Source organism: Sesamum indicum, linkage group LG6 (genome assembly GCF_000512975.1).
Source record: "Sesamum indicum cultivar Zhongzhi No. 13 linkage group LG6, S_indicum_v1.0, whole genome shotgun sequence".
In the NCBI taxonomy this organism is placed as follows: domain Eukaryota; kingdom Viridiplantae; phylum Streptophyta; class Magnoliopsida; order Lamiales; family Pedaliaceae; genus Sesamum; species Sesamum indicum.
Genome location: NC_026150.1, coordinates 19,048,808 through 19,058,366, shown reverse-complemented (window position 1 = coordinate 19,058,366; position 9,559 = coordinate 19,048,808). Strand labels below are relative to the sequence as shown.

The following is a 9,559-nucleotide window of genomic DNA, read 5'->3' as shown; positions in this document are numbered from 1 at the left end:
CCTTCCCATATATATCGCTCTACCCTTCTTCACTTCTCTACGTGTTCCATTTCATACTTTTTCTCATCTGGGCTGTGGTTTCTGAGCAGTTTTCAGCAGGTTTTTTGACCAAGAATCGAGTTTTTTTTTGTTTCTCAATAATGGATAGCAGCAATCAGTCGTCTTTCTGGCAGTTCAGTGACAATCTGCGTCTCCAGACCAACAGTTTGGCCAATCTTTCGCTGAATGATTCCATCTGGAGTACTAATTACGCGGCCAAGCGACCGGCGGAGGAGCGCCGGAACTTTGACTTCCGGAGCGGTGGGGAAGGGGGGTCCGCCTTCGGCGGCCCGGTTAATGATCTGAAGTCTGATTTTAATCTCGGGTTCAACAACGATGTCTGGAAGGCTCCGATTAACGATAGTCTTAGCTCTAACGTTAATTATTCCGGGTTTGGTTCGGGGGCATCCGGGTTGAACGGCGGGTTTAATAAGGGGATCTACTCCAGCCCGTCTCTGAGTTTTAACAGTTACAGTAAGGGTAAGGGCTTTGCTAATAACGTTGTGGTGAACGGGAAGGTGAATAAGGGCGGTAGAAATGATGAGGATCATGGTGGTAAAAGTGGGAAGAAGAACAAAGGCAACAAGGATAGTAACAGGGATAACAATGGTAACAACAATGGAAATGGTGAGGGCAAGGCGGCGGTGGATAAGAGGTTCAAGACTCTGCCGCCGGCGGAATCCTTGCCGAGGAACGAGACGATTGGGGGGTATATTTTTGTTTGTAACAATGATACCATGGCAGAGAATCTCAAGAGGCAGCTCTTTGGTATGTGGATTTATGTTTGTTTCTTTTTTCTGCTTTCCAGTTGTTTTGTGGCTGTGCTTTATGCCAAAGATATGATTCTTTATTATTATCCACCTGTTGTGGCTGAAGCTGGATATATTTGAATTATCTGTGATGCTGGTGATGTTCTTGCTTGATTTCTTGGAATCTTGATGTTCTCTCCTGGAAAAAGAGGCATTGTAAATAATTGAAGGTGGAGGACTCCTGATTTTCCTACTGAAGAATTTGGAATAAATTGGTTTCAGCTTTTATACTGAGAGTTTATTGAAATAGTTGCGAATATATTAGGTGAAAATGGTCGGACTCTGATGGTCAATGGGTTTGGTTTCATTTTCTTGTTATGATTTGATAACAGTTCTTGCAAGAGCATGAAATGAAATCAAATCATGGTTTCCTTTGATCAGCTGAGGTTGTGTGAAAGTTATCAGAGTTTGTGTGTCGGAATCCATTTATACTGGTTTTTTGGTCATGGAGTTTGGAATCAATATCTCTGAGTTGCTCTTGTTGACCCCTGTGTTTATTTCTCGTTGGATCTTGGCTTTTGAGTTCTGTGGGTCTTGAAGCTAATTATTCTACAATCTAATCTCTCAGGCTTGCCTCCCCGTTACCGTGACTCAGTCCGTGCAATAACACCGGGATTACCGCTGTTTCTTTACAACTACTCAACCCATCAACTCCATGGAATCTTTGAGGTTGGTGTTAACATTATTCAAGTGATTTTATTTATCAACCTGGAAATTATTCAGCATCTATTACAGCTTTGAAATCCCAAGTCTTGTTAAATGAAACTCGGACTATGTTTGAATCTGGGATGGTTTATGCTTATTGTAGTCGAATCTGATATATGCTTTGGTTTTCTTTTAGGCTGCAAGCTTTGGTGGCACTAATATTGACCCCTCAGCTTGGGAGGACAAGAAAAACCCAGGCGAATCACGCTTTCCTGCACAGGTGTGTTGCCTTGACAAAAAATCCACATGCTTTTAGTACTTTGCAAAGAATGATCTTTGTTGCAATAAGGAGAATTTCAAGTAGGTTTTAGTTTCACAGGTTGCTTTATGAGCTAAATCAATATGTTTGTGTGCAGGTTCGTGTAGTGACGAGAAAGGTCTGCGAGCCTCTTGAAGAGGACTCCTTCAGGCCAATCCTCCACCACTATGATGGTCCCAAGTTCCGCCTTGAGCTCAACATTCCTGAGGTAATTGTTCTGTCCCAAACTTGAACAAAGATCTACTCAAAAACCCTTCTGCCAGCATATTGTTAACGCTGGAGCTAATTTAGTTTCTGGTTCGATTGTGGCAGGCTCTCTCCCTCTTGGACATTTTTGCAGAAAACAATCCTTGAGCATTTTGACGCTCCGGTGAAGCAAATACACATAAAACAACATCAAAAGTGAAGATGAAACTAAAGAATAGTTGCCTGTTTGTTGGAGTTGTACTTATGGATGATTTCTGAAGAAAAACGGAGAGTAGAATAGTGTTGTCTGTAAATATACAGTTAAGTGCAAGGTAGAGGAGTTTTGGGTTGTGCAGCCATACTCCCAATGTAATATGGCCCGGCCGACCGGCCGGGGGATACATCTTGAAAGACATATATATACAAGTAGTTTTAAATATGAGTATGCTTTTCTGTGTAAGTAGTAAGAGTTGTTGAACCCTTTGTAATGGTGTTGGTGCCAAATAATTGAATAATTATGTTGTCCTTGAGAACAAAACTGCAATAATATGAGAATTCGTTCTGATATGATCTTGTCTTTCTGCTCTCATTCCGACAGTGGAAATATGTCATACATCTGGATAGTGAGTTGCAGCATATTGCCTGCTACTTCTTGGTTGCAATCTTCCCGTCTGTTTATCCTGTACCAGAAACCCAACAAAGAAAAATCGGATAATTATATTTACAGTCATTATTTATGGTTTATTTACACAACTTTATTTTTTTGGTGTATAATTATAAAAATCATTCTAATAGTAAAAAAATTGAGGTAATTTTATAATGATTTTGATATTTTGAGGGGATGTATGTATAACTTTTTACAAAATAAGGGTGGCTTGTGTAAACAATGTAGATATTTTTTGTGTGTATATGTGCAGTTTTTTAAAAGTTAAAAGTGATTTGTGTAAATAATTTATATTTTAGGGGTCTAGATATTATTTTTAAAAAGGTGCAAAAATCTGGAAAGCTCTTGATGTGTTGGAAGGATATTGCACACAGCAAATGTACAATGTCTTGGTGTGGTCCTATAATGACTGAATCATAATGGGTTTAAATATTTGTCACGGTGCTTGTTTTTCCAAAGGTGAGAGTCTTGAATCTTGATAATAATTGATGTGTGATGAGGGAATTTGCATAATTACCAAAATGCCCCTCCTATTTTGGGCATAAGCACCACACCCAAGGCAGTAATCATGTCTGCACCAACAACTGAGCCTATGACTGGGCTTGGTGGGGCCCACTGCACAGTTGCAGCAGCGGCGGCTGCAGGTCCGACAGAGGTGACGTGGCGCGCCTTCACTGGAGCCACGTGTGGTGCGCGCAGAGGGTGCCGTACCAGTATAAATACCCTCATTTATGGTATTTTAAATACGTTTGGACTATCTACTTTTACCGCCAATTTGTGCTCTAATTCGACCCCGTTACCTTATTATTCGATCCCATTCTTTCTGACTTAAGCATCGGAGGGCCATCGCCGAGGGCCTCTCGGCTAGTCTGACGTTTGCTGTGTTCTCAGGATCCGCACCAGGTAGCTTGAAAGAGGGAGTTAGCGATCACGACCCGGTTGCTCGACCTAGCGACCCCGATCCGGAAATCCTGATTTTGAGCGACCTACATCAATGTGGTTTACAACTCAATCAATATTTCATTTTGTTCGATATGTTTGTTTTAATTTTATATAAGCCTGATAATTTTATTTTGAAAAAATGTCACAAATCGCTCATACTTCTCGTTTGCAGCGAATATTAATAGAACTTAACATTAATAAATGTCAATAACTGACAGACTTTTAGATGAAAAGGAAGAATAATTCATCCCAATAGAGTACCAACATTTTCTACTCCCTTTTCCTTCACGGGAAGGCTGTATCTTTATGTATCAACGATAATGAGTGATGGTGGTTGCTTCTCATTTTCGTAAGGGTTTGTTTGGTTGTACATAATTCTTCTCTATTATGTCACGAGATATATAATAATAGAAAAATAAGACAAAATGAATTAATAATTTGGAGTGTTCCGATGTTGTGAATTGATCAACGTTGGTGAATTGGGTAGTCATGTGATGCAATAGCATACCAAATAATGTGACTTGGCAACCATTCATCATTCGTGACATATATTTTTAGCATATGAAATTACAAGAATTAGGGCAACAATTTTGGTAAAATAAGAGTGTAGGCCAACAAATTTAAAAAATTCAACTATGGGAGTATGAGTTTGAATCTTTTCAATATGTGTGTATAATCATTATGTAATTCTATAAGTTGATATCTTGCGTACATATTTAATTCTATATGTTTTTTAACTGGTTTGATGTGTTTGATCGCTTATTCTAAATAAAGAGAAAAAAAAATAAATATTGAAGCGTAATTTGGCTGGACGATTGCTATTTGTAAGATAAGTGGTTAAGACATAATTGAATTTTGAATATTGATTCTTATGTTAATTGAATTCGTAATTTTATAATTAATTATGCAACACAAAATTTTAAGGATGAGTTACAGTAATTTTTTCTGAGATTTAATATAATATTATAAATCTCTTTTCTCGAAAATTTTGTAAATACCCCTTGATTTAACGTCTACTTAATAAAGAGTTAATTCCGTAAGGTTTTCATCTAATTTTTATGGTAAATTGTTCAAAATTCTCTTCCAAATTATGGGTTATAATTTATATATTTTTTAAAATTTTATTATATATTTTTATGAATTAATATTCTCAATGAACTACTTACTTTTCCCACCCTGAAATTTTTCTAATATATTTTTCAAATATTTTATTTTTTTAAAAATAAAAGCAAGGGTAATGTAGTAACTTAATTCACCATTTAAGGGCTACATAATTATTTTTTATTTGAGTGAGATATTTATAATTTTTCAAATAATAAGATATTCATAATTATGTTAAATCTCATTGTAATTTACCTAAATTTTTGATTTGAAAAGACCACATATTTGAATTCACCGGGCTAATTACTGAAACACCTACTACAACAGGATAAAATTGTATTTTCACCTTGAGCATAATAAATCCATCCGATAGTATAAATACCCCCGATCCATGAAAACTAAAGTCAGAAGATGATATACATTGTATTATTGTGGGATTATTAAAGTGTGCCTAATAACTTTCAAAAAATGTTATTGTTACATTTCGTATCGCTTTTTTGTATAATCAGAATCAACCACATTATAAATATTATTGTTATGTTTGATACGAGACAAATTGAACTTTTAAAATTGTGTATCAATTATATAGTAAGTGTAATAATTGATTGGAAATATAATTAAGTTGAGCTTGACCAAGACCAAATCAACTCAGACTAAAATTGTTTCTATCTTCACCATAGGCGTAGTGTTGAGGAGACTAAGCCTGGCGTGACAGACGGCGAGTGGGAACCCTTCAAAGAAGGCAACTCAAGATTTTGACAACCCAAACTGACTGTTGAGCACTCAATTTATTGGTAAAATCCAAATCCCTTTTCATTTAACTTTAGTGTAAATTGTTAGAAATAATTTTAAGAAATTGCTTGACATGTATTGATGATTGATAGAGAGAACTTTGAACTTGATTCTTATTTTTCTTTTCTCTGCCTACTAAGAAACCAACAAGGGGTCCATAGCTCAGTGGTAGAGCATTTGACTGCAGATCAAGAGGTCACCGGTTCGAACCCGGTTGGGCCCTTACGTTACTGTGATTTTAATTTTTTTTTGTTTTCGATATTTTGCATTTGTAAAGGCATTATAAAATCTCAAGGGTCAAAAATGTCATTCTACATTAATTTATTTAAGCAGAATTTTCTCCAGTTTGCACATTACACGATATGGGCCTTGTACTAGCTTAAGTACGACCCTATTCATATTCAAAATATTTAATTTTAAATTTAAATCCGACCGGTCCAACTATGAAGTTTTCGCCCTTTCATAATATACATCTTTTTTTGAAATCACAATGCTTAGTACATAGGTAAAAAACTTATTGGAAAAGTAAGATGGGCATAAGCCCTCTAAGATTACTATTGTAGTGTAAGAAAATCGACATGCATTGGACAAAACAATAGTAGATCCCCATTAATCCAAGTTTACAACGATTGGAGACTATGCATTCTTGTTGAACCGTGTTGAGTCAAGCGGTATCTAGTGATGTTGGTTAATGCAATCTAGCTATCGTAATTTTAACAGTTCAGATTTCGTTGTTGTCATCAGCTATAACTTTTAGACAACATCAGGCTCTGAGAATTAGCCAATATATAGACAATGCAAGGAACTGAAGAAGTAGTTGGACGTGTTTGATGAGGTGGTCCAGAGGAAAACAAAGAGGCTGATAAAGAAGGTAATGGTACATGAAGCTAACCATCACAGCAAAATGACATACACTAATATATACTATATCACTGTTCAAAACTACCGGTTCCAAAAGCAAAAGCAGTATCCGATAAGATAGGCCAAAACAGGGTTAATTGTTTGGAGGATTTGATTCGGAAAATGCGTCTCCTTCTACTTAGCAGGCTACCTTCAGCTCACCGAGATTCCATTTTCTTGATGGCCTTCTCTATTGCAGGTACGTTCTTCTTGAAGGATGTCCATTGCTCGGCTGTCAAACTTATTCCTGCAACTCAAAAGGCCAGATATTTTCGTGATTTGAAGAACTTAAAAAGTATGGCAATTCTGAAAATTGCTAATATGAGAGATACAGACCTCAATCTGGAGAAGGTTAACTATATAATGACAAAGTTTCAGGAATCAAATTCATTCCACTGACAATTGCATTGTCGTAAACTGGCAACAAAGTTCTGATAAAAGTGGATCTTGGATTCAAACCCTTGTCAGAAGAGTGATAAAACAATGAAATTCTGTGTGGAATGTCAGTGGGTTTTTGTATTCTAATATTAATCGTGTTCGTCCAATTTACTTGTGAACTGAAGTAGTGATATTAAAAAGAAGCGGCTAAAGATTTAGAGAAGACATTTAAGCTTGCAATGAGGTGGCAATCATATCATATCAAATGTAGGTAAAATGGAAATATCTCCCCTTACATGACCTAGATCTTACCTGTAATGGCTAAACAATACCTGAGCCCATCATAGAAGTAACAACCTCAAATCTAAATTATGTAGAGAAAGTAACATTATGTAAATCTATTAGCAGCATAAGAGATTTGGTATGCTGCTTTAGTCATTATTATACATCCCCTCACTGTACTTGCGGCCCTACTCTTTAGCAATACAACTTTTCAAATGGCTGATCTAAAATCTAAGGGTAAATAAAGAATTAATAGGGGTAAACTTCTAAATATGAGATTTCAACAATAAATCATCAAAAGAAAGAGGAGATTCAAGTGTCCATATTCCTACACTGATAAGGTGGAATGTATATTATGAAGAAAAGCTTCATGATCACTAAATGTATGGGGAGAAAGGGAATCTTAGAAGTCCTAAGGGACAACCCAATGGTTTTGGGCTTCAAGATCGCTTCTAAACTCTGGCTGCGTGCGTGAATGGGGAGAAAAAAGGAAATCTAGAAAATATTCTCCCACTCTGAGACTAATGGACTTATTTTGTATATTCTATTATAGTATAGCATCAATACTGCAGCAACTAAATCAGTAGCCAAGAAAGTGCAAAACAAGGTAGAATATCAAGATTAAGATTTCTTGCTTTTTGATCTATTAGGAGCAATTCTTCATTTTGAATTTGCTCCATAGGTCTCTATACCAAGATGGAGATTTCCAAATCTTATAGTTCCTCGGAATTGAATGGGTTCATGTTCAGTATATCAGGGACATGTTCAGCAAAGTCCCCTTAACCTTCTTTTGTATTCTTTAATCAGCTCAACCGCTTACATTAAATCATATAAGATTGAAGGAGAAAAAGCAGACAAGTTAGTTCGTCTTTACTCTCAAGTTTTTTAATTCTCTGTCCAAAGAAGCATCTTATATTTGGAGTTTTCACAAATCCAAGCCATCTAAAGAATTTGCACTGCCCATCGAACCTAAGCCTATTAATGATGGTCATAAATGCGAGTATTGTGACTAAATCTTGAATGAAAAATGTGCAAGGAAACACAATATACCAACGCACTTGACATATTGACAGAGAAAACATACATTTATGCAGGGAACAACAAATCCGCAGGAGCACTTTGGAGAAGATTCAAAGCTTACCTTCTAAACACCAAGAAACATATATAAATGTATATTAGAAATTAAAAACAATTACCTTTAGCAGATGGAAGCTCTTTGCCATCTCTCTTGTAATACTCCCTAATCGACACCAAAGTCTTCCCTCTAAATTCAGATAGCGTCACCCTTCTCTTATCTGATAACTGAACATATTGCAAAGAAAAAAACTATTAACAAGCAATCAGAGGAAGAAGGAAACAAGAAATGGGTCAACCAATTTCACACCAGCAGGAAGAGAAGCAAAATGTGAAATTTGCAGATTGTTCCATGCTGCAAGAGGTAGGTTTCACTAACTTCCCACATATAGCTGCAGAAAACAAAGATATAGCAGCTCCCTATGGTGTCAAAAGATAAACGAATTTGTAATCATCCAAAGATTTAGTCCCCAACAGAAAAATGGCATTTATTTCACATGGTGGTGTTATATAAAGAAAATGAAACAATCAATTGAATCTGAACACTAACTTTCCCTCTTCACACTTGCAAGCCTGCAACTCCATGGAAATGAACACAAGCGTATAATTGACAACTAGCTATAAAGAGTCGGGAGAAAACAATTTTAGATGTTTCCAAGTCCTATTTCCACCCTCCCCAGCAACCCGTGCCTTCTTGAAAACCATAATCAGGAAAAAGCTGCACTAAAATTGTACTGATTTTCCTCTTAAATCTGTAAGTTTACAGTGTATTAGCCATAAACCCACAACTACAAGTGTCCGCACCGTATCCGATAGATAAATAAGTGCAAAATGAAGGGGTTAACCACAAAGTAACTCAACTCCAGACCAACATTTAGCAATCACTCGTAAAACGAACAAAAGAGACAAACAACTGAACGAAATTCACAAATACAAACACAATGATTTATCCCTACACCAAACATTTTAAGCAAAACAATAAAGTAGAAAAATTTATTCTATTGCTTCAAAGAAAAATCCAGTGTCAAAATACGAGTGTAGTAGTATCGGAAACTCACGCGGCAAATAATAAGGCCACCCTCATCATCATACTCTCTGCCGCCTGTCTTTCTACCGTTATCCTCCTCTTCTTCTTCTTCCTCCGGCTGCTGCTCCTCCTCCGCCTTGGCCTGTTGTTCCCTAAGGTAGGACTCCACCACCTGCCTAACGAACTTCTTCCGGGTCGGCTCAGAAAGGTCCATTTCCAGCTTCTCGGATGCGGACTTCCGGATCTTGTACTCAGTGGTTTCATCCATGTTGGAATTCTTGAGAATTTCCAAAACCGTCTCCTCGATTTTGTTACGGGTCTCCGTATCCATTTCTCAGACAGCCCACTTGTAGAAAATCCTCAGTTTTTTTTTCTCTGGAAGGAATTTTTGTGGGTTTGGG

At 36.8% G+C, this 9,559-nt stretch overlaps 2 protein-coding genes and 1 non-coding gene across 3 annotated transcripts; 2 read left to right on the top strand and 1 right to left on the bottom strand.

The window, feature by feature from the left end:
- LOC105165115 (B2 protein) lies at positions 19–2,565 on the top strand. The gene is made up of 5 exons (XM_011084000.2): positions 19–807; positions 1,417–1,517; positions 1,690–1,773; positions 1,910–2,020; positions 2,125–2,565. The coding sequence occupies exons 1-5, from the start codon at positions 141–143 to the stop codon at positions 2,164–2,166; spliced, it is 1,005 nt and encodes a 334-aa protein (XP_011082302.1). The 5' UTR covers positions 19–140; the 3' UTR covers positions 2,167–2,565.
- TRNAC-GCA lies at positions 5,649–5,720 on the top strand. Its single transcript has one exon. It is a non-coding gene; the product is annotated as a tRNA-Cys (tRNA).
- Positions 6,267–9,527, bottom strand: LOC105165114 (RNA polymerase II transcriptional coactivator KELP). Its single transcript, XM_011083999.2, has 3 exons — positions 9,190–9,527; positions 8,254–8,359; positions 6,267–6,644 (listed from the first exon to the last, which is right to left on the bottom strand). Exons 1-3 carry the CDS (start codon positions 9,487–9,489, stop codon positions 6,556–6,558), a joined length of 495 nt encoding a protein of 164 aa, XP_011082301.1. The 5' UTR covers positions 9,490–9,527; the 3' UTR covers positions 6,267–6,555.

Bases quoted from the DNA above. Each gene is read 5' to 3' on its own strand.
- LOC105165115 (XM_011084000.2), top strand. From the start codon at position 141: ATGGATAGCAGCAATCAGTCGTCTTTCTGGCAGTTCAGTGACAATCTG. The intron at 1,774-1,909 runs GTGTGTTGCCTT...GTTTGTGTGCAG, and splicing joins AATCACGCTTTCCTGCACAG to GTTCGTGTAGTGACGAGAAA. The intron at 2,021-2,124 runs GTAATTGTTCTG...CGATTGTGGCAG, and splicing joins TTGAGCTCAACATTCCTGAG to GCTCTCTCCCTCTTGGACAT.
- LOC105165114 (XM_011083999.2), bottom strand. From the start codon at position 9,489: ATGGATACGGAGACCCGTAACAAAATCGAGGAGACGGTTTTGGAAATT. The intron at 8,360-9,189 runs GTGAGTTTCCGA...CAATATGTTCAG, and splicing joins GTGGCCTTATTATTTGCCGC to TTATCAGATAAGAGAAGGGT. The intron at 6,645-8,253 runs GTAATTGTTTTT...TTTGAGTTGCAG, and splicing joins AGAGCTTCCATCTGCTAAAG to GAATAAGTTTGACAGCCGAG.